We start from the raw sequence: 25,425 nt of genomic DNA on the forward strand, positions 1-25,425 counted from the left end.
CTTTAAACCATCTAATTCCAACCAACAGCTGTAGCCTCCTCCTCCCTCTTCTTCTCATAATTCAGCTGATTTTAACACAACTTTCCTCCTCTTTCTCTCTCTAAATAACACAACTTTCCTCCTCTTTCTCTCTCTAAAAAAAATCATGCAGGTGGCAGCGGCAACTAATGTTCATTTTTTTCAGGCACGTCGATCCAGTTTCAAGTACTGTAATGGATCATCTCCATTAAACCCTATACCTAGAGCTACTGTTGTAAATGTATTAAAAACAGTAGCAACACCACCAACTTCTACAACAGAGATGACAAAAAAACATCTTTCAAATCTTGAAATGCTTTTACAAAAGAAATCTCAGCCACATCCAATGGATTCAGCAGAGCCAATTATTCAAGAAACAAAACAGAGGAAAACAGGGGAAAACAGAGGAAGGAATATGTTAGAAGGGCTAAATTTGGCAAGAATTTGGCCAGAAATGAAAGCAGCTGAAGAATATTCTCCTAGGCATTTGGTTAAATTACACAGGATGTTATCATCAAAATCAATGGAATATTCTCCTAGAAATAATCTTGGGAGTAGGTGGAGAGAGTACCACGGTTGCAAAGATTGGTTAGAACTTATTGATCCATTGGATGAGAATCTCCGGCGAGAGTTAGTCCGATATGGTGAGTTTATTCAAGCAGCTTACCATTGTTTTCACTCCGACCCCGCCACGTCAGATAAAGAAAATCCTGACGTGGCGAGAAACGTGTCGTTACCTGATAGGTCTTATAAGGTGACTAAGAGCTTGTATGCCACGTCATCCGTTGGCCTGCCTAAGTGGGTGGATGATGTGGCACCGGATCTTGGGTGGATGACCCAAAGGTCCAGTTGGATCGGGTATGTCGCCGTGTGTGACGACAAAGCCGAGATCCAACGGATGGGAAGGAGGGATATTGTCATCGCGTTACGTGGTACTGCCACGTGTCTAGAATGGGGCGAAAATTTTCGCGACGTGCTAGTTCAAATGCCAGGAGAAAATGATTCAGTTGAAGGACAACCAAAAGTAGAATGTGGGTTTTTGAGCTTATACCAAACAGGTGGAAATAAAATTCCAAGCTTAGCTGAATCTGTGGTGAATGAAGTGAAAAGACTCATTGAAATGTACAAAGGTGAGAGTCTAAGTATAACAGTAACAGGACATAGTCTTGGTGCTGCTTTAGCTTTATTAGTTGCAGATGATATTAGTACATGTACACCAGATTCACCACCAGTTGCTGTTTTTACATTTGGAGGTCCTAGGGTAGGCAACAAAGGCTTTGCCAATCGACTCGAATCGAAAAATGTTAAGGTCTTACGTATCGTGAACAAACAAGATGTGATTACTAAAGTTCCAGGAATGTTTGTGAGCGAAGCGCTTGACAAAAAACTAAGGGAAAAAGGAGCTGCAGGGGTGTTAAATTTGCTTGACAATAGTATGCCATGGGCATATTCACATGTTGGTACTGAATTAAGAGTTGACACAACGAAGTCTCCGTTTTTAAAACCAGATGCAGATGTCGCATGTTGTCATGATTTGGAAGCATATTTGCATTTGGTGGATGGATATTTGGGATCAAATGAATCATTTAGACCAAATGCAAAGAGAAGCCTTGTTAAGTTGTTGACTGAACAAAGGACTAATATCAAAAAATTGTACAATAGTAAGGGAAAAGATTTGAGTAGTCTTAATCTTAATAGAGAATTTAATTTTCCTAGACCTAGTTGTTTGCCTAGTCCTAGTGTCTTGCCTAGTCCTTCAGCTTGAAATTGTTGGACAGGAGATGTATGCTTCTTGTACAAATTTAAGAAGTAATGAGAAGTATATGTTTTCTATTACTTAATTACTTTTCCTTATTTCTCTTTATTCTTTGGATGGCATAATAAGGAAGTTCTAAAATTCTATTGAAACAAAATATTAAGTTACTGATCATAATTCTGTTTCATAGGGAAAAAACATCTCATTAAAAGTTAAATTTTGATTAGTTATAAAAATTTGGTTATTTAATAAAAATATTAAATTACATTTATAAAAAAATATACAAATGGTGCCAAATGTAATGATATCTTTAAGACAAAAATGGTAAACCAAGGGTCTATTCGAGGGGGCGTTTATAGAGAAAATGAAATAATAATAATAATAATAATAATAATAATAATAATAATAATAATAATAATAATAATAATAATAATAATAATAATAATAATAATAATAATAATAATAATAATAATAATAATAATAATAATAATAATAATAATAATAATAATAATAATAATAATAATAATAATAATAATAATAATAATAATAATAATAATAATAATAATAATAATAATAATAATAATAATAATAATAATAATAATAATAATAATAATAATAATAATAATAATAATAATAATAATAATAATAATAATAATAATAATAATAATAATAATAATAATAATAATAATAATAATAATAATAATAATAATAATAATAATAATAATAATAATAATAATAATAATAATAATAATAATAATAATAATAATAATAATAATAATAATAATAATAATAATAATAATAATAATAATAATAATAATAATAATAATAATAATAATAATAATAATAATAATAATAATAATAATAATAATAATAATAATAATAATAATAATAATAATAATAATAATAATAATAATAATAATAATAATAATAATAATAATAATAATAATAATAATAATAATAATAATAATAATAATAATAATAATAATAATAATAATAATAATAATAATAATAATAATAATAATAATAATAATAATAATAATAATAATAATAATAATAATAATAATAATAATAATAATAATAATAATAATAATAATAATAATAATAATAATAATAATAATAATAATAATAATAATAATAATAATAATAATAATAATAATAATAATAATAATAATAATAATAATAATAATAATAATAATAATAATAATAATAATAATAATAATAATAATAATAATAATAATAATAATAATAATAATAATAATAATAATAATAATAATAATAATAATAATAATAATAATAATAATAATAATAATAATAATAATAATAATAATAATAATAATAATAATAATAATAATAATAATAATAATAATAATAATAATAATAATAATAATAATAATAATAATAATAATAATAATAATAATAATAATAATAATAATAATAATAATAATAATAATAATAATAATAATAATAATAATAATAATAATAATAATAATAATAATAATAATAATAATAATAATCAAATCTCCCGTACTAGCAAGTGGCAGAGACAACGTCTCTCTCCCTAATCCGTCCTAAAAAATTTCAAAAGTTTTATCTTTACCTAAAGATTTGAGGAAAATTTTTCAAGATCTTCTGAATATTGTACTTAACCCCCTCGAGAATAAATTATTTACCTTTGAACACCCTCAAATCTTGTGTTCGCTACTCCATAGAGTATTTAATACTATATGGTTGACTTTCAGCTCATTAATTGAACACGGATACAACACTTAGTGTGCATTTAATTAAGTATAAGATCCTGCATAATTGGTTGTTGTCACCTTTCAACATGGTCTAGCTAAGGCATATTCAACCTCCTCAGAGCTCAATGTCTTTTAGATTTAAATTATAAACTAGCCACGTTGTAATTTAATAGTTATTAATTGGTAGAATTGCTGTTAGACATTTGGTGATTATGTTTTCTACCTCTTTTTTTAATAAATAAATTATGGAAGCTTTCCGATGTCTTTTAATTCATTTTAAATAAAATTTTAATGTATTCTATAGTTCTTACCCAAAAGATTAATATTCCGCTCGAATAATATTTCCAGTTTATTTTTCATTAGCATCTTTCTTTTTTAACCTCATATCAAATCCCTTTTTCATAACTTATTCTAAATAACAGGTCATTCCATAGTGTATTGATAAGCATCACTTGAACAAATATTATCCTCAATGAAGCAAGTTGTAGATACCTTGGTTCCATCAGAGGAATCTTTTTGGATATGGAGGAGACAGCACGAGCATAATAATCGGCGCCAGCAGTGCATATATAACTCACTAATCAGTAAGTGCAAAAAATAAAAATAATCTAGCTTTGTACTTACTCTAAATATTTTGATCTTGAAAATCTAATACAAGCTGTAGTAGCCAAATGATATATTTTCTCAATAGTGAGTTGTATCAAATAAATAAACAAACAAACTACGTGGTTCGTGTCAGGGAAAAAAAATATGCGAAGGCAACGAGTGCATTTTTAATAATTCTCTACATCATAAGCTAATGAATTTAAATGAGTCACATTAAAGTATTTTAGGAAATGACCCTACATTAAAATGGATAACATTTGGTGGGCTACGTTTGACCCTGCTCAGAGCTAAGCAGAAGCCCATTTGAAACTCAGAAGGCCTATAGACTAGCCCATTGAGGTCAAAACATGGGAGATCTGCATACATGCACACTTTTGGGGCATTATTTGAAGTTTATATCCGTATTATACAAAACAAATTATAAATTTATTCGATTTAGGATCAATTTCAACTTAGCTAATCCGAAATTAAGAATATTCGAGTCTGAAGTTGCAAACTTAAGATGTACTCAAGACTACTTTAATATGAAGTGCAGCTAAGTTTTGCATGCACTAAAAGCTTTTTTAGTCTAAAGTGTAAATTTACACTTAAGATGCACTTAAGTTTGTTTTAGTTTGAACTGCAACTAATTTTTGTTTGCGCTTAAGACTTTTTTAGTCTAAAGTACAAATTTTGCACATAAGATGCAGTTAAGACTTAATTGGTCTGAAGTCAGTTTATTTTTTGCAATGTAAGGAAGAAGAAGAAGAAGAAACCATGATGTTTGGCTTAATGTATGTATGGTTTGATATGTATTGCCTCACATTATGCTCATGTATTACAGATTTCGGATGTATAATATGATGGTTTGTGCTCATTTGTGGTATTTTTATGTGTATGAATCTTTTGGATACAATTTGGGACGAAAATGGCGCGAATTGGAGCGAAATTGGGAAGAAAAGGCAAAAAAAAAAATTGAGGGCCACAGCCAGTGTGGGGCGCTGGCTGTGCCACAATTTACAGAATGTATAAAATTTGAGCGCCAGGGCCAGCGCCCCACGCTGGCATAGACGCTCAAAACGTAAACATGTCCTATTTCGACTAGGACTCGGTTATTTCGACCCTAAGACGCCTCCAACTCATATAAAAGCCAATATAAACCTATTTTGAGAGGGGATGACGTTTTTGGAGAGGAAAACACAAACACAGAGCCGTCGTGGAGACCGAGTTTCATCTTTTCTTTCATCAAACTTAATATTTTTTATGTTTCTTTGTATGATTTGTTGTTTGGCTACCATGTCTATGTGGAGCTAAAACTTCACATTCTAGGGTTGTGGTTCTTTCATGACTATTGTTATTCGGATATTGATTTTGATATCTTGATTTATCATATTAGTTTATTTATTCAATCTTGCACTTAATTATTTGATTGTTTGATCACCAATTGAATACTATCTACAAATCTAGAATTGAACTCGAAAGTGAGAATTCTAGATTGCACATAGGATTGAGTAGAGCAAGTTCTTAAACCTGGGCATCGGGGAACGGATTCGTGGTTAGGATAGACATATACCTAATTGCCTTGCTCGGTTGATTTACAGGAATTATAAATGCATTCTTATTAGTTCTAATTCCATAGACATATAGGCGTTTAGGTTAGCTTGAATAGGCGAGTAAGAACTCGACAGATTCTTATGAGCAATATTAACCTTGTCAACCAATAAACCAGATAAATTAATTAGTCATTCAATTGAAGAATACAATATGATTGTTAGATAACTAGATCGTTTCCATCGCATTGATAACATAAAAATCTGTTAGTCTTTTGTTCAGAGTTCACTATTTGTTTTTCTTTATTTTAATTTGTTTAGAATCAAATACTTCTAGGTTTAATTCTTGTTTAGATAGTTCGGATAGTTTAATAGAGTTAATAGTTAATCACAAGTCATCGTGGGTTCGATATCCGACTTTTAGTCACTTTATTACTTGACGACCACGTATACTTGCGTATGCGTTTGGCAGCAGCAAGTTTTTGGCGCCGTTGTCGGGGACTTAGAAATTAACTATTTTTCTAAATTAGACTTTTGCTTTTATATTTACAATTTTTTTTCTTCGCTTTTTGTAAATATTTTTAATTTTATAACTATTTGACTTTTCTCTTAGTGTATTTCTAGTTCTCTCAACATGACATCTGGGGATAAAATATTCGGAGATAAGATTATTGATGAAGACGCTTGGTTGACGGAAATCTTTTATGGCCCGTGTTTTTGGGCTTGTCATGACCTGAACTTTGGGAACTCTGAATTTGAATATAGGAGTAAGGGTTGGTATTGGGAAGAATATTCACGATTAAGGGAATATGAGGAACGTCGTTATAACAAAATTGGTGAATGATTGGTCGAAGGAAAGAGTTGATCTTGCATAAGAAATCGACAAATTTGGCTTGGCTTTGCACAACTTGGATTCAGATTTGAGTCTAAAGATTGATGCGTTCAATGCCCAATAATTTAATGATGAGTTGTGTGAAACTGAAAAAAAAAATCTTCTAGACCAAATGAGGAGCTAAAACGAGAATACCAAACATTAGACCATATTTTTATTGAGGAAGTCCGTGTTGAGAAGAGTGTTCTAGAGTCATGTGAGAAAGTAGATAATATTATATTTCAAGACTCTAGTGTGTGCACATATGAGGATATAAATAGTGATACAAGTCTAGAATTGGGGCGTGTTGGTCCTTATTCTAAATATTTTTTAACATTATGTTTGGATGATGACATGAAAATTGATTCATTTGAGCCTTTGGAGGAGTCAATGGAAGAAGAACATGCTGCTTACATTCTTGGATTTGTCGTGCCAGAGAGAAAAAATTACATTCCTCATATAAAGGCTGAAAAATGTAGAGTGAAAAATTTGTTACTTGGCCTATTTATTTTTGTATCCCCACCAAAGGAGCATAGCTACATATTGGATGTCATGTTAGGAGTACAATTCATAAGTTCAAGGTGGAGAAAAAAGTAGTTCACGTCATGTTGCGACGTTAAATTAGGCGCTTAATGGGAGACAACCCAGCTTTACTGCTTTATTTTATTTTTGTTGAATATTTTTTTTTTGTAGTGTTGTTTTATTTTTGTAGGATTATGAGCATAGAAGAAAAGCCACTGAAAGTGTGCAAATGCGAGCCAGATGGTTGGAACTAGTGTGAGGTACCCGCGCAAAGGACCATCCATGGGAGAAGTTTAAGTACCCCGTGAGCTGTTATTGCTTCGGTCATTGGCCTTTTAGGGAGTTTCTTGTCCACCCTTATTATTTCTACTTTATTTGTGCATTGGGGACACTACACTCTTTTAAGTGTGGGGTGGAAGATTCTCTGTGCTTGTATAGTATTATAATAATATATTATTAGTTTATTATCATTTTATTGTAAGCTAGCTTTTTATTTTTAATTGCATAGTTAGTAGAATTACTGGTGTAGTATAGTAGTAGTAGTAGTTTTAGTAGCTTAATTTTTTTTTTAAAATGTGAAAAAAATATAGAAAAAATAAAAAAAGATAGAAATTTGGACTTTTCCCAACGATGGATCTCCTAGACATTTTTCTTAAGGGATTAAAGTCTAAAAAAAATTGAAAAATACAAAAAAATGTCTTATTATTATTATTATTATTATTATATTATTATTATTATTATTATTATTATTGTTATTATTATTATTATTAGTAGTAGGTAGTAATAATCCCCCGTAATTTTTCTTTGTGCCTCGGTTCTTTTCCATAGGATGTAGTTTGAACCTGGTTGTAGTTTTTTTTTAGAGTGGATTAGGAATTTAGGAAATAATGGAGGAAGAAAGATGAGATTTCTAGGCGCCATTGACTAGATTGATAGTAGCATATTTAGGCTTTGGCATGTGTAGTATCTTCCCTATTATTTGAAATTATTGACGATGCCTTGCTTAGTTGGATAGCATGTCTTGTGATGCCTATGTCTCGTTTTCTTGACTTATGTTCACTTTGTGCTTCATGCTTAATATCTCATGGCTCCGTAAATACTTGCATTTGTTTGAGAGTCGGAATGAGACCATCCTTAGTGAGTCATGTGCCATGTGTGGTGAGGTTTTTGTATAGTCTATGTATTGTACTTGTGTTTAGAACTTGCCCGATATGTGAGTTGAAGCGAAAATTTAGGCGATGCTTGGTTTGGAAAATGATTTTAGGCTTCCTTTGATCTTTTTGAGCTTATTGCTTACCATAAATAAAATTTGTCCCTAGTTAACCCTTTTGAGCCTATAGACTTTTATTTGGCACCCACATTACAAGCATATACCCTTTTGTTCTTAATGGAATTTTTTTATCCTTTTACCTCTTAAAGCACATTAATTGTTAAATGAGCGCTTGAAGAAATAAGGAGAAAATGTGGGGTGGCTTTTGGTGGAACCAGTGAAAGAAAGAAGGGTGCACTTGTTTTGTAAAATAATACACCACTACTGGAAGTTCTGGAAAAAAGTGAAAGAAAAATACAAATGAATAAATATCTTATTCTTGCTAGTGGAGTGTAAATGATGATAGTGCTTAAAGAAAAAGGTAATATTTTGGGGGTGATATTATTTGTAAAATTAAAGTTGGGACTGAATAATTTATGCTTAAAGTTAATTTTTTTTATGTGTTAAAGTGCTTAGGAGAGTGAACCATTATTCCTAAATATCTCTTTTCCGTCCCTTAGCCCACATTACAACCATGAAAAATTCCTAATTGATTTTAGATCGAGTGAGCCTACATTAGTAGAGATTTACATTAAGGGCAAGCATATGGTACCAATTGCATGCATGTGACTTCTTTGTGAGAGTGAGCGCTTTTTTTTTATATATATGTGAGTCCTTAAAATATATTTGAGCATTTGATTTGAATGTGTGGATTCAACTTACTCGTTTGTTCTTGTTGTGAGGGCACATGGTTTCACGAGGGATAGGTAACATTATTAGACTTCTCCAGGATGTTGGGTTTTCAAGTCAACAGTGCATTATGACATTAAGTCGGGTTTTTGAGGCGAGGATTGTTACAAGCATGTTGTCTTTGTTTGAATATTTTTGAAGAATGGTATAAGTTAAAGGGAAGTGTGTGGTGATTGCATATGCTAAAGTTTAATTGTTGCTATCAACCATGGTCATTCGTGTAGAGTGCTCAAAGATAGAGTTATTTGTTGGTTGACTCGAGGACGAGCAACGTTTAAGTGTGGGGTGTTGACGTTTGGCTTAATGTATGCATAGTTTGATATGTATTGCCTCACATTATGCTCATGTTTCATAGATTTCGGATGTATAATATGATGATATGTGCTCATTTGTGGTATTTCTATGTGTATGAATCATTCAGATGCAATTTGGGACGAAATGACGCGAACTAGAGCGAAATTGGGAAGAAAAAGCAAAAAGTAAAATTTGAGGGCCACCGCCAGCGTGGGGCACTGGCTGTGGTGCAATTTACAGAATATATAAAATTTGAGTGCCAGGGCCAGCACTGGCCTGGACGCTCAAAACGTAAACATGTCCTATTTCGACTAGGACTCGGTTATTTCGATCATGGGATGCCTCCAACTCATATAAAAGCCAATCTAAACCTATTTTGAGAGGGGAGGACATTTTTGGAGAGGAAACACAAGCATAGAGCCGCTGTGGAGGCAGAGTTTCATCTTTTCTTCCATCAAACTTAATATTTTTTTTATGTTTCTTTGTATGATTTGTTGTTTAACTACCATGTCTATGTGGAGCTAAAACTTCACGTTCTAGGGTTATGGTACTTTCATGACTATTGTTATTCGGATATTGATTTTGATATCTTGATTTATCATATTAGTTTATTTATTCAATCCTGCACTTAATTATTTGATTGTTTGATCATCAATTGAATACTATCTACGGATCTAGAATTGAACTCGAAAGTGAGAACTCTAGATTGTACATAGGATTAAGTAGAGCAAGTTCTTGAATCTGGGCATCGGGGAAAGGATTCGCGGTTAGGATAGACATATACCTAATTGTCTTGCTTGATTGATTTACAGGAATTATAAATGCGTTCTTGTTAGTTCTAATTCCATAGACATATAGGCGTTAGGTTAGCTTTAATAGGCGAGTAAGAACTCGACAGATTCTTATGAGCAATATTAACCATGTCAACCAATAAACCGGATAAATTAATTAGTCAATTCAATTGAAGAATACAATATGATTGTTAGATAGCCCATAACCCTAGATCATTTTCATCGCATTGATAACATAAAAATCTATTATTCTTTTGTTCAGAGTTCACTATTTGTTTTTCTTTATTTTAATTAGTTTAGAATCAAATACTTCTAGGTTTAATTCTTGTTTAGATAGTTAGGATAGAATTTAGTTAATAGTTAATCACAAGTCCTCGTGGGTTCGATATCCGACTTTTAGTCACTTAATTACTTGACGACCGCGTGTACTTGCGTGTGCATTTGGCTGCAACAAATCCTAAGCAATAAAAGCTAAAAAAGGAGCGTCACGACATATCATTACTGTAAAACACTATAACCCACCATAAAACATGCTCATAAACACCATATAAATCCACTTTTACATTTATTTTCACAACAACTAAGAAGAAGAAGAAGAAGAAGAAGAAGAAGAAGAAGAAGAAGAAGAAGAAGAAGAAGAAGAAGAAGAAGAAGAAGAAGAAGAAGAAAAAGAAGAAGAAACTCTAAGCAATAACTAAAAAAGGAGTTTCACAACATCTCATTACTGTAAAATACCATATATAAACCACCATAAAATATGCTCACAAATACCATATAAATCTACTGTCACATTTGTTTTCATAAGAAGAAGAAGAAGAAGAAGAAGAAAGAGGAGGAGGAGGAGGAGGAGGAGAAGGAGAAAAATGTATGAAATTGTTTGTACTTTGGGTACTAGTTAATTTTTTTTAAAGTGCGTACAAGTTAAATAGGAGCAGCCAAATATGACGTTCGTAAAATTTGTACTCAAACCATAGATCAAACAATTACTAGTATACATAATAACTAACATTCATTTTCAATTAGATATATTTTTTCTTTTTTTGGCTGAATATGCTATATGATGTTGGGAAAAGTAATATGTCATTGTACTTAACAAAATGGCTTATCCATGCCACTCGTTAATAATTGGGCCTACTAGTGCCATGGACGTTATACCACTGGCCTATTTGTGCCACTATTCATTAATGGACAACTCATCCAATATTAAAAAATAGAAATTTAGATTTTTAACACTAGGTTTGACACGTGTCAGCTACCCACACCACCACATAACTCTACCCCACTTCCTACTCTAACCCCAGTTACCCCAATCCCATTTATTTTCTTACCCGACATTTATTACCTCAAAATCCCAAGCCCCACTTCATATCAGTCGGCTAAATACTCTCCACAAAAATACCCAACCATTAACATTAAGATTTTCAAATCAATTTATGGGGTCAAGAAAATATTTCATTCATCTTCCTTACTTTTCCATTGTGGTTGTACAAAAATGTTTGAGGGGTCAAGTGGCTCAATTGGGTCAAAAAAGAAGTTGTAGTTGTGGACTTGTAGCGTATAGTTTTACGGCGGCGACCCCTATAAATGATGGTAGACGTTTTTTCAAGTGTTCAATGCCTGAAGTAAGTTTCTTTTTCATTATTTATTCATAAGTTTTTTATGACTTTTCAAGATTTATGATTTTATTTGAATGGAATTGTGGGTGATTTTATTGTGTTAGTTTTTTTGGGCAGAAACAAGATTGTGATTAGTGGGAATGGCAGGATGAAGAATTTTCCCCTAGAGCTGTAATTGTCATCAGTAGTCAACGAAGAACATTAGATGCTCTTGAACTTGAAAGGGACAGGTTGTTGAAGAAGATAACTGATTTTGAGGCTTCTATTGTTCTTGATGTTGAAACGACAATAGAGTTGAGAGAAAAATTGGAGGCTCTTGAGTTTGAAAGAAACAGTTTGATGAAGAAGATGGTTGATTTAGAAGTTTTTGCTGTTGAGAATACATTGATGATAGTAGAGTTGAGGCGAAAATTATTCAGACAATTGATCTTCATGATTTTGCTGTTTTATTGCCTTGTTGCGTTCATTGCAGCATGGGTTGGGAAGTGAACATTTCCTTTAGGATTTAGTTTAGTGTTGTGTTATAGTAGTTCGAGATACCGTTTTAGTGTTATTATTTTGGCTTCGTGCTATTTTATGGAGGTGTTATGTTATATAAGTTTGTTAGTTGAGTATTAAGCTTTGATGGATGACTCATCTCACATCTTAGTTTTGAGTATTAAGTTGTAGCCATCCAAGGGTGAGCTACTTAAATTGCATATTTTATCTTCTACTAAGTGAATAATTAGGAGTAGTTAATATCGATATCTCCTTAAAAATATCTACATCCAAGTCTCTATTTCTCCATACTATTGTATAAAAACAAACCATGATACAACCATCAAAAGGTCATTACAGAAGCGAAATGGAGACCTACTCTAGTAAGTATTTAAATCACTCATTTCCTCTGTTTCAGTTGAAACTTCTGTTTATTAGAGAACCTATAGAAAAGAAGTAAACATTCTAGGAACTAAAACAATCCGACAAGGAGCTCTTCCAAAGTAATAAATGATTATTCTAATATCACCCCATTTCCAGGCTGCTATATCAGACTTGAAAATGTTGCAAAGCTGGTTCAGTTCTTTGCCTCACTCTATGCAGAATACACACCGATGATGCACATCTTCCTTTTTATTTTTGTTTGTACACTCTCCAGTAGCGAGCTACTTAAACATGATTTTCTATTTTCCCACATATATGTTAACCTCAGATGTCTTCCTCTAATTAGAATACAAAATTCCGATTAGTGTCTCGTCAAAATTTTTTACGTTATAACTTTCTATTTTATAGGTAAAAGTAAACCTCTAAATCTATATTCTTCAATATTGTTACACAAAAATAAATATAACACTGCCGTAAAAGGCCACTATAAAAATGAAATAAAAATACCTAGGCACCTTACTAGTCTAGCTGGTACTTGAAACACAAATTTTCTCTACTTCGGTTAGAGCTTCTGTCAATTTGAGAACGTAGTAAATTGGGGCTACTATTAGATACAGTCCATAGAAATAATCAAATAACCAAAGCTTGATAGAGTTCCTATTATCAGATACAAAATAAAGCTCATCAGCGTGACAATTGCCAAAGTTGCATCAGCGGATAAAAATTGTCCATAACATATTTAAAACACAACCATCCCTTAGAACATAACTAAACTACAACGTAAATATAACTGAAATTGAACATACTTAACATCTAAATAAGCTGACTAGCATCAATTGTCATCATAATATAATTCTTTTTGTTTTTAATGATATTTAAAGGTTACTTCTGCTTGTAGTTGACGTGATGTTACTGCTTTTTTCCCTTTTCAAGTGAGTTTAGTTGGTGAATAAGGCAAGTTTGTTGGTATTGCCACTCCAGTTGCATCTCCAGTAAAAGGGGATCCTTCTAGTATCAGTTATTGCATCCTTGTTTGACTTTTTCATTGCCATCATTGTATCACTAGCAGATATGATTATTGGCCTTAGTGGTGGATCTTCATCATCACTATTTTTCGACTGTTGAGTGTCAAAAATTGATTATTCAGATTGTTGAGTTGCAGCTTCATGTTCATAGCATCTGCTTACTGAACTTTGCCCATAATGTTGATAATCTTGAGTTGCAACTTCAGGTTCATAACATATGTTTACTGAACTCTGCCCATATTGTTGATAATGTTGTGTTGTAGTAAAGTTGTTTTCCATGCCCATACTCTCTTTACTGTTGATACCCAATTTTTCTCTAAGTATTTTTTATACTCAAAATAATTTCAAAATAACATATGTGCATACATAAGCATGCCCAAGTATTTTGGTATTTTCCCCAAATTTTTATAAGATTTTCAAAATCAATTTATTGTCTATTTTAGCAGTGCAAAATCCAATAATTATTCCCAAAATTATCATTTTGGTGAATAATTTATTTATTTCTCATATTTACACCAAAATATAATTAAGGTGATTTTTGCATATTTTTACAAATTTATTTGATATTTTAAAGCTAATTTGCATATAATTGCAATTATAGCCCATGTTTCGATTAATAGTATTTTTTGCAAAATTAGTTCCAGTATTTTTGTATTACTAATGGTTTCAGTACTTTTAATTTTCTTTTAAAATCATTTTCATTATTTTTATAAAATTAAGAGGGGGAAATTGGCTATTTAATACCTAACCTATTATTATTGCAATTTTAGCCCCAATTGTAACCCACCCCATCAGATTTTTAAATAACCCAATACCCAATCCAAATTCGCCCAGCCCAATCTCCGAATAACTCGGCCCAGCTTCGATTTAATCTGAGTCGTTGATCAAATGAGATCAACGGCCCATATTTCGTTTCCTTAATTAAATTCTAACTACCCTCTTCACCCCTCATTTCATCGAGACCGGTATCTCTATCTACTTGGTCTCTTCCTCTCCTCCTTCTCTATAGAACCTTCTGGTTCTTCTCCGATGGCCTTCACCATCTATCCGGCCACCTCCAGCCTCACCTATTTCGACCACCAGCCGTCGTGAAACCTTATCTCGCTGATTCCCTCTATCCTGGAGACCCTAGGAGCCTCCACCATACGAGATGGTCACTGAAAGCTTTGCCTGGTTTGTCTTCAGCTTTTCTCCGATGGGTTTTGGCCTGATGATGCTATGAACACCATTATTGCTGAGTTTCACAGCCAGGTTTCTCCTACTTCTCACTGGTTTCTTATGAAACCCTGATCTCTACCCAGACCTCTTAAATCTCTGTATTTTTTAAACGATTTTAACTCATACCTTTATGTTTTACACTACTCTCTACTCGATCTTTACGATTGCTCAAGTTTTAAACGTTTTGTTCCCTTTTTTTCAAACTAGGGTTTCTGAACCCCTCTTCGAAATCACTTTATCTTCTGATTTTGAGTACTATATGTTTGTATTTATATTATTTGCTTGTTTGTGTGATTTTCTGGGTTATTCTCCGAGTTCTATGCTTTAATTTTGTTGTTAGTGTTCCAACCTTCTACTGTTTCTGTGATTTCTTGCTTAGGGTTCTCTGATTTTCGTGCCTATTGTGTTTAATAGGTCTAACTATTCATTGTTTACCAAATATTCTGCTGATTCTATGCATCTCTTCGAATCCTTGATTCTGTATATGTTTTCCTTAGAAGTTTTTCACTGATTTTGAATCACTTCCTTATTTGTGAGATGCTTTCCTTACTTAGAACTAATTCCTTGTGATTTTAGTCTCATCCGTGATTCTTTGACTAATTTTCAGAGTTAATTTATATTTTTATCATATTTATGTGCAAAAACATACTTTCAAATATTCAGTATATATTTTCCTTACTTGAAATATTATGTATTTGGCCCTTATTACATGTTACATGCTTTACTACTCCTATTATGGTAGATTCAGTAGTCTAAGTGATTCTTTCCTTATCTGATATAACTTGTACCCATTCGAATCATGACTCCCTAATTAAAAGGAGTTTGGTCCTGCGATTGATTCCAATTGGTATTGCTTCTATAATTGTGTACTTGTTACCCTATTCTCTACTTGTTTTCAAAACTATAAATACTCTACCCTCTATTTAGCATAACAGACGAACAAACACACTGTTCTGAACTCTCTCTCTTACACACACAAGCATACTCACTGTTCTCTCTTACTTTCCTACACATTCTCGCTCGCTTCTCTTATTGACTACTGGTTACCTAGTCGGCTAAAAGCCAAGACTGAGTAACTTGTTACTCTACTGTTTCATTGTCTATACATAGCTTCTCTCTTAGTCTGCACATTACTGCTCTACTTCCCTGCACACTACTGCTCTATTATCCCACTCTTGACTGGTATGTCTGCTATTTGATTTACAGCTTCCAAAACAACATGTTTTTATGCATATTGCACTTTCTCTTATTTCTTTTATGCTTCTACTTATGGTTCTGCTGTTTTCAATGCAATTAGCGTGCCTCTTTGCTAGTTCATTGATGTGATTACCCTTCCCTTAATTCAGCATGTCTACTGCTTCCCTTACTTGTTTAATACAGTTCTTCCTTACCCCCTAACCCTAATACATTATTAGCATGTATTCACGACCCTTCCTAGCTACTAAATAATCATGAACCTCTTCCATGAGCACTTTGGGATGAAATGTGTTGTGACTGTTTAAGTTCCGAAATATTTTCTCTAATGTCTACGTATGTGCAACTATGCTCTTACATGTGAACTACTTGTCCCAATTTCCCCGTCCTCTGTTTGTGTTTGCTTCCCTGAACTATGTGTGATATTCTAGTTCTGAGATTGTCCTATTCACCTTCTTACAAAACTGTCACACTCTTCTATTGTATTTCTTTCAAGAACTGATTCTATATGGATCATTTTTAAACTGTTTTTTTTCTCAACTCAATTTCCTTAAAACTATATCACCACTCTCACTACTCTTAGAGATTAGGTTCTACCCCCTTCGTCTAAGCGTTGCTTTGAGTACCTTTGAGTACTCACTGAACTTTGATGCACAAGGCTGGTAATTCCACAATGCACTTGTTCAACATTTCTTGGTAAATGTTTGGGTGTTGGTATTGGCCAGGGACCTAATGGGGCCTTAGGGAGCTTTGCCGCACCCAGACCATGGCAAAGGCTGTGAAACTCGAAAGGAGTGAGGTTGGAAGATTAGTCCTGGCTGAAGGCTCCCTATAGAATAATTTCTTTATTTTTATTCTTTATTACTGTAATTCGGCTATCTTTGGTTTGTAATAATTTGTAAACGAATGATTGGGGTCGAATAGTGAATATGGGAGGGGTTATGCATGCTTAGCTCAAGTAATGGGTAGAAAACATGCTTATAGGACTTTATTTACCTACTTGCGCAATAGATATCATATATAGGACAAGCATCTCACATATTAGTAATCTTGTTTTAGGCTCTTTACTTTCAATCTGTTATTATACTCATTTTGTAATCATGATTAGTTAATAACCAACAAATAACTGTTATAAAATTACTGTTGCATTCTCATTAGCATTTAGAGACCATGTTTTAGGAGCTTCTGTGTGCATTAGACATCCTGTTACTTAGGGTTTTTATTTTATATGAGTTGCAATTGTTGAACGCCTCACCAGTATGTTTAATCTAATAATACAAGTTTGGTTAACAGCGTCCTTTTAAAACTGGAATTAATATGCATGTTCACCCCCTTTAAGGTAATTAGGCAACACATACGACGCCTAGACAAACATTAGGCCTAATAAGAATCGATTAATCATGTTTTAACGGTTTAAGACCAATCAACCTCTTATAATTTTGAACTCTGCTGCTCCCATTCTTGCTGAAGTTCATTCTGTTTTTTCTTTAAAAACTCATGCTCTATCTGGAAACAAAATCTTGAAATTGTGCATCTATTTACTCTCACTGATTTTCTGGTTCTTGTTCTATTATGTTTTCAAACTACTAGGTTACCATTCTCTGTCTGGAATCGTGCTATTTTGAATACTTGTCCAGCACCTCGTAAAGCTACTGTCACTACTTGATTTTCAAAAACCATGCTTTAACAATTTTTTATCTGTCGCTAAACTCAACTGCTGTTATCTATTCCTATTTTCTGAAAACTCCTATCTTTGAGACCTTAAATGTGTTTGAGACGTGCTGATTACATGTTTACTTGTGGAGGGATTTGTGAGCTTTTTATTTGCCTTTGTGTTCCCTTTATGTGTAGTCCTACTTGTTATGTATGTCGCTTAGCATTTTGTCCTTTAAACCTAAAGGTTCAGCCTAGTCCCTACCTTGTAGGAATAGTGGTCCTAAATACTCTCTAGGATTTATAGGATGGGACGGGTAATAACATGCAATAAGTGACGATACCATTCCGCGCTTTAATACCTTAACGGGGTGGGATGGGTAGAATATGGATATGATGACCGGTGCGCTAATATCATGTGCGACCCCTCTTCTAAGGAGTGATTGCTGGATATTGCATTGATGTGATCCATATTATTTGTAAACCTAGGACCCCATTCCCTTTACTTGTTAATTTTTAAGTTTTCTTTTAAAACTAATTTTCTAAACTCTCTATTTCTTCAACTCTTAAACTTGTTTGCAAAACTATGTGAAGCCCTTTGCTTTATTTTTCTACTTGTCTTCTTAAAGTCACAATTGTAGCATGGCCGGGACCACACTAGTGGATCTTGAGGGATGCCTAACACCTTCCCTCGAGATAATTTCTAGCCCTTACCCGAACTCTGGTTTTCCAACTCAAACTCTTCTAAAAAGTGTCCTAATGCACTATAATCACTAGGTGGCGACTCTTCAAATTGCAAAACCCAATTCTCGAAAGGGAATAGAGTTGTCCTCCCAATGTCGTATACCCGATTTCGACCCATAGAAAAAGGGGGCGTCGACAGCATGGCGACTCTGTTGGGGACTCTTTAGGCTTTTACCACTGCATGCTGCTTGTGACTCTATTATCTCATTAATTGCTTTATTTACTGTCTTTTATTCTATCAAGACGAAACTGACTTGGCTCTTCATGTCTTTTCTTTCCTTTAACTGCTTTCCTTTACTGCTTTATTTCAATACTGTTGTAATTACTGCAATTATTGAAATCATTTATCTTATGAACGTGGAAATACATGTCAATTTGTTTCATTCTTGTAAACTGTATTTAAACATCATATTCCACTCGTGCCAAACAAATACCATAGCAACGCTTATAATGAGTGGTTGCGTTCTTCCAATATTATCACCCTTTAAATTTGGCAAAGGCATATTTGCGGTAAACTAGTCGATCAGCAGTGCAGTCGACGGTTCTGTGCCTTTACCTTTTGAGTTGTCCGCTCAAGGGTACCTGTCTAATACCCCAATAGAAACCTTACTTTGCTTAATTGTATATGCATCATGGTCAAACCTAGCCGAGTCAGTTATGTTGTCTGCATAATGACTCATTAAGATAACCTTGTCCAAAGTCCATCGGGTTTCCCTGAAACCCAAGCGGACACCTACATGTTCTGTGCATTTATTTGGAGAACTAAATACTTGTTATGCTGATTATTGGTATTAAATAGTCGAGTCCGGTGGGGGTGAGGTCTTAACCCTTTTGTTTTGCAGAAAATGAATGACAAAGTTCCTGACTTCGGTATGGTAAACATACCTTCACTCTTGCATACTTGGTGGAGAAACCTCCCATCGAGCAACCAAATCAACGAATGGAAAGAGAGAGTCACCAAGGCTAGTGAGAAGCTAGAATACCTAGAGTACAACTTGCTGGAATTGGAAGGGAAAGTGAGGAAAAGAGTCATCGACTGCAAAATGCTGAGGAAGGCAAAGGAGAACGTCTGGTGATAGCATTTTTACTGGAAAATCTGCGTGAGCTGGAGGACTTGATCAACGAGAACATTTAGCCTGCAGAAGGTCCTTCTGGGACCAAGTAGTTAGGAGCCTTTATTTTCGCTTTTAATGTAATAAGGCCAATGGCTATTAGTGACATTTTTACTTTCCGCTATTTTAGTGTCGTTTTGGGATTCATCTTATTTTTGTCAATAAAATGAGGCACTTAGCATTATAAGTTCTCCAAATTAACTTGTCGCTAGGCCTACCTCGGGCACAACGAGTCACCCAAATTAGAACGCGATTTATATTCTTGCACAATGTGTTTAAATATCGCAACATTTTTTCTTATAATCCGCACTAACTTGTTACCTTTTTTGTTTTTCTTTTCTTTTATTATTCCCCTCCCCAAAGGTTAGTTCGTGCATTCTGGCACCATCATCATACAGTACAAGATCCAAAGGCCCGGAAAGTTTCGGGGTAGCAAGGCTAAACAAAAGCACCATGCATCACATTTTTACTTTTTACTAGCTGATTTTATTTCCGCTTTGTCTTTTAAATTTGAAAAGAGCTCTGATATTCAAAACAATTATGAATTCAATTGAAGCATTTCAGTTTATTATATATCTCGCTCTTATTTTTTTTTTCTATCATTCACTTTATTTTACACATCATTACTATTACTTGCCTTGACGATGAACCAACGATTGTGACTTGCAACGAGACAACGCAACAAACGGATATGGATTCAGAAGAGGATGATATACTAGAAGAGGTCGTCAGAGAGGTTGAGAATTTTGAGAATAGGCCTAAGTCTAACTTGGACAAAACTGAGGTCGTTAATCTGGGAGATACAGAGAATGTCAAAGAAACGCGTATCAGTATTCACCTGTCACCATAAAAAAAGAAAGAGTACACGGAATTCCTAAAGGAATATGAAGACATATTCGCCTGGTCATATGATGATATAATTGGTCTTAGTACATCCATTGTAGCTCACAAACTGCCAACAGATCCAACATGTCCGCCGGTAAAGCAGAAGCTCAGGAAATTCAAACCCGACATGAGTTTGAAAATCAAAGAAGAGGTTACCAAGCAAGTCAAAGCCAAGGTTCTCAGGGTAGTAGAGTATCCGACATGGTTAGCCAACATCGTGCCAGTACCAAAAAAGTATGGGAAAGTTAGAGTTTGTGTTGTACCGGGATCTTAATCGGGCCAGCCCCAAAGACGACTTCCCCTTGCCTAACATACACATTCTTATCGATAACTGCACCAAACATGAGTTGTAGTCTTTTGTTAATTGTTTCGCTGGGTATTATTAGATATGGATGGATGAGGAAGATGTAGAGAAAACGACTTTCATCATGCCATGGGGAATGCACTGTTACAAAATGATGCCATTCGGTTTGAAGAATGTTGGTGCCACCTACATGAGAGCCATGACTACCATCTTTCATGACATGATACACAAGGAGTTCGAGGTATATGTGGATAACGTCATCATCAAATCCAAGAAAGCCAGGGATCACATGGAAGACCTAAGAAAGTTCTTCAACAGACTGAGGAGGTACAATCTGAAACTGAATCCCACCAAGTGTGCATTCGAGGTTCCTACTAGTAAATTATTGGGTTTCATCGTGAGTCATCGAGGAATAGAATTGGATCTGTCAAAGGTCAAAGCTATCCGAGAATTGCCGCTGCCAAAGAACAAGAAGGACATGATGAGTTTCCTGGGGAGACTCAACTATATCAGCCGGTTCATAGCTCAGTCAACGATCATTTGTGAACCTATCTTCAAAATGTTGAAAAAGGATGCTGCTACCAAGTGGACTGATGATTGTCAGAAAGCCTTCGACAGAATCAAGGAATACATGTCAATACCACCAGTCTTGGTTCCGCCTGAGCCAGGAAGACCCCTATTGCTTTACCTTGCGGTATTGGATGGAGCATTCGGTTGTGTTCTAGGACAACATGATAAAACAGGGAGAAAGAAGCAAGCCATCTACTATCTCAGTAAGAAGTTCACACCGTACGAGGCCCGATATTCTCTTTTATAATGCACTTGTTGTGCTCTGACTTGGGTCGCGCAGAAGTTGAGGCATTACTTCTGTGCTTACACTACTTATCTCATATCTAGAATGGACCCTTTGAAGTATATCTTCCAGAAACCCATGCCCACTGGCAAGCTCGCCAAGTGGCAAATCCTGCTAAATGAATTCGACATTGTTTACGTGACCCAAAAAGCAATCAGAGGGCAAGCCTTGGAGGATCATCTCGCCGAGAATCCCATGGACGGAGAATACAAGCCCTTAAAAACGTATTTTCCTGATGAAGAGGTATCTTTCATAGGAGAAGATATTGCAGAATCCTATGATGGTTGGAGGTTGTTTTTCGACGGAGTTGCGAATTTCAAAGGAGTTGGAATAGGAGCAATCCTGGTATCAGAAACTGGCCAGCACTACCCAGTATCCGCCAAGCTCAGGTTCCCTTACACCAATAATATGGCCGAATATGAAGCTTGCATCTTGGGGCTCAAAATGGCCATTGACATGAACGTTCAGGAGTTGCTAGTGATCGGGGACTCAGACTTGCTCATACATCAGGTTCGAGTAGAGTGGGCAACCAAGAACTCTAAGATACTTCCCTACTTGCATCACATACATGAGTTGAGGAAAAAGTTCACAAAGACAGAATTTCAGCACGTCCCTAGAGTCCAGAACGAGTTTGTTGATGCATTAGCTACTTTATCATCCATGATCCAGCATCCAGATACAAATTTCATTGATCCCATCCTAGTAAAGATTCATGATCAGCCAGCTTATTGCGCCCACGTTGAGGAAGAAGCGGATGGAAAGCCATGGTTCCATGACATCAAGGAGTACTTGACAATAGGGGAATATCCAGAACTTGCCAACACTACTCAGAAGCGCACACTTCGTAGGTTATCAAGCAACTTCTTTAATAGTGGAGGAATCCTGTACAGGAGGACTCCCGATGTGGGTTTACTAAGGTGTGTCGAAGCAAAAGAAGCATCCAGGCTATTAGACGAAGTGCATGCAGGGACCTGCGGGCCGCACATGAATGGTTTTGTCTTAGCAAAGAAAATACTAAGAGTAGGGTATTTTTGGATGACTATGGAAACAGACTGTATCTAGTATGTTCGCAAATGCCATCGCTGTCAAATACATGCAGATATGATAAAGGTGCCTCCAAATGAGCTTACTGCAACAAGCTCACCATGGCCATTCGCCGCTTGGGGAATAGATGTTATCGGACCTATTGAGTCTGCCGCATCAAATGGGCACAAGTTAATCTTAGTGGCAATCGATTATTTTACCAAATGGGTCGAAGCAGCATCATACAAGGTGGTCACTAAGAAGGTTGTGGCGGATTTCGTCCGTGACCCCATTGTTTGTCGGTTCGGAATTCCGGAATCAATCATCACCGATAATGGTTCCAATCTCAACAACGACTTGATGAAAGCAATGTGTGAAACAGTCAAGATCAAACACAAGATCTCTACAGCCTACAGGCCTCAAATGAATGGAGTTGCGGAGGCAGCCAATAGGCATCCAAGAAGATACTAAGGAAGATGGTCGGAAGGCACAAACAATGGCATGAAAAGTTATCATTCGCTTTATTGGGATACCGCACCACAGTCCGCACATCGACCGGAGCAACTCCCTACATGCTGGTTTATGGTACAAAGGCGGTCATCCCCGCCGAGGTAGAAATTCCCTCCTTAAGGATCATACAAGAAGTAGAGTTGGATGATGCAGAATGGGTAAAAGGTCGCTACGAGCAGTTAGCCCTTATAGATGGGAAAAGGATGAATGTAGTTTGCCACGGTCAGTTGTATCAGAACAGAATGTCCAGAGCCTTCAACAAAAGAGTTAAGCCAAGGAAGTTTACACCGGGGTAGCTGGTGTTGAAGAAAATATTCCCACATCAAGATGAAGCCAAGGGGAAGTTCTCTCCCAATTAGCAGGGTCCGTACGTGGTTCACCGGGTTCTAACTGGAGGAGCCCTTATTCTTGCAGAAATGGACGGAGAAGTCTGGCCGAAGCCAATCAATTCAAATGCAGTGAAATGATACTATGTGTAACCACTTATGATTCCCTTTATGATGTAATTTGAACTACGCCTGACCTGATTCCCGTTTAAGAGGGGATACGTAGGCAGCCCTATGGGTTCGGTCATAATTTAATAAAAATTCCATTCCCCCCTCCCCGCTATTGGAACTGGGGCAGAATTTTAAGGAGGAACCTCAAAATTTTGAACTTGATTTTAGTCCATGCATCGCCAGAAGTGCCAGCCCAGTAAACTGGGGCAGAATTTTGAGGATGACCCTTAAAATTCTGGAGCGAAAGAGGTTGCAATGTCTGGAACCACGTCGCAGTCGTTGGTTCATCTAAAGAAAACTATTTTCGATTATATACTTATGTTATATTTACTAAATCATGCATAACTATTATCTGGATTGCTGCTGTTTACTGACGCTACCCCAATGACACACAACGTCAAGAGCCCGGGGAAGACGAACTAACCTTTTCCCCTTACAGAACTCACGATTTTTCTTTGGATGCAGGCACTCAATTCGCAATATCATTAGATATATTTATGCACTCACACTTTCCCAAGAATGCCACTTCTTAGAACCGTCACGTGCCCACAATTGCTATCCGTACACAATCTCCCAACAGTCATATTGTCATAATCGGCTATCAGCTAAAAGATCTTACTACTAATCGTCCTTTTACATTCTCTACATTGCATAAGGCTACCTTTCTGCCTTTCGAGACTAAGCATTGTCTCCATCTGCATATCTTTGCATTGTATAAGGCTATTTTTCTGCCTTCCGAGGTTAAGCTCTACCTCCATCATCATTTGCATAAGGCTACCTTTCCGCCTTCCGAGACTAAGCATTGTCTCCATCCTGCATTTCTCACCATTTGCATAAGGCTGCCTTTTTGCCTTCCGAGACTAAGCATTGTCTCCATCCTGCATTTCTCTGCATTGCATAAGGCTACTTTTCTGCCTTCCGAGACTAAGCATTATCTCCATCCTGCATTTCTCTGCATTGCATAAGTCTACTTTTCTGCCTTCCGAGACTAAACATTGTCTCCATCTTGCATTTCCTTGTACTGCATAAGGCTACCTTATCTGCCTTTCGAGACTAAGCCCTATCTCCATCTGCATTTTGTATAAGGCTACTTTTCTACCTTCCGAGGTTAAGCTCTACCTCAATCATCATATGCATAAGGCTACTTTTTTGCCTTTCGAGACTAAGCTTTGTCTCTATCTGCATTTTGTATAAGGCTACCTTTCTGCCTTCCGAGGTTAAACTCTACCTCCATCTGCATTTCCTGCATTGCATAAGGCAACCTTTTTGCCTTCCGAGACTAAGCTCTGTCTCCATCCTGCATGGCTGAAATATCACCACTTTATTTTCTTGCATCGGCTGAAAGATCGCCAACTTATCTCTCTCGCATGGCTGAAATATCGCCACCTTTTATTTACGTCTTGCATCGGCTGAAATATCGCCAAATCCTACATTTTATGGGCTGAAAGATCGCCACCTTCTGCATTTCATGGGCTGAAAGATTGCCAAATTGTCCAAAGGCGTCATTGTTCGGAGGCACCATTTGCATAGCCCGAGAACACCATGCCATGGCCTGAGGACCCCATTTTATCTTTTGCATATCATTATTCAAAGGCATCATAGTTCAGAGGCATCATCTACATGGCCCGAGAACATCATTTCATGGCCTGCAAATTTTTATTTACGCTCTTCATAGCCCGGGACGTCATGGTCCAAGGACGTCATACTAACCGTCCAAAGACAACATTCATGGTCCAATGGGAATTTGCATCACGTTTAAATTTATGCACAATATACGCTCGTATTGCTTACTTGCAGGTACACCG

The 25,425-nt window shown here is 35.3% G+C and overlaps 1 protein-coding gene and 1 long non-coding RNA gene across 2 annotated transcripts; both read left to right on the forward strand.

Moving 5' to 3' along the window:
* LOC107822308 (phospholipase A1-Ibeta2, chloroplastic) lies at positions 1–1,856 on the forward strand. Its single transcript, XM_016648839.2, has one exon. The coding sequence runs from the start codon at positions 146–148 to the stop codon at positions 1,781–1,783; it is 1,638 nt and encodes a 545-aa protein (XP_016504325.1). The 5' UTR covers positions 1–145; the 3' UTR covers positions 1,784–1,856.
* Positions 1,857–11,608: 9,752 nt separating this feature from the next.
* Positions 11,609–12,339, forward strand: LOC107822309 (uncharacterized). The gene is made up of 2 exons (XR_001656331.2): positions 11,609–11,747; positions 11,846–12,339. It is a non-coding gene; the product is annotated as an uncharacterized LOC107822309 (long non-coding RNA).
* Positions 12,340–25,425: the final 13,086 nt, after the last annotated feature.

Source organism: Nicotiana tabacum, chromosome 1 (assembly GCF_000715075.1).
Source record: "Nicotiana tabacum cultivar K326 chromosome 1, ASM71507v2, whole genome shotgun sequence".
NCBI lineage: Eukaryota > Viridiplantae > Streptophyta > Magnoliopsida > Solanales > Solanaceae > Nicotiana > Nicotiana tabacum.

Bases quoted from the DNA above. Each gene is read 5' to 3' on its own strand.
- LOC107822308 (XM_016648839.2), top strand. From the start codon at position 146: ATGCAGGTGGCAGCGGCAACTAATGTTCATTTTTTTCAGGCACGTCGA.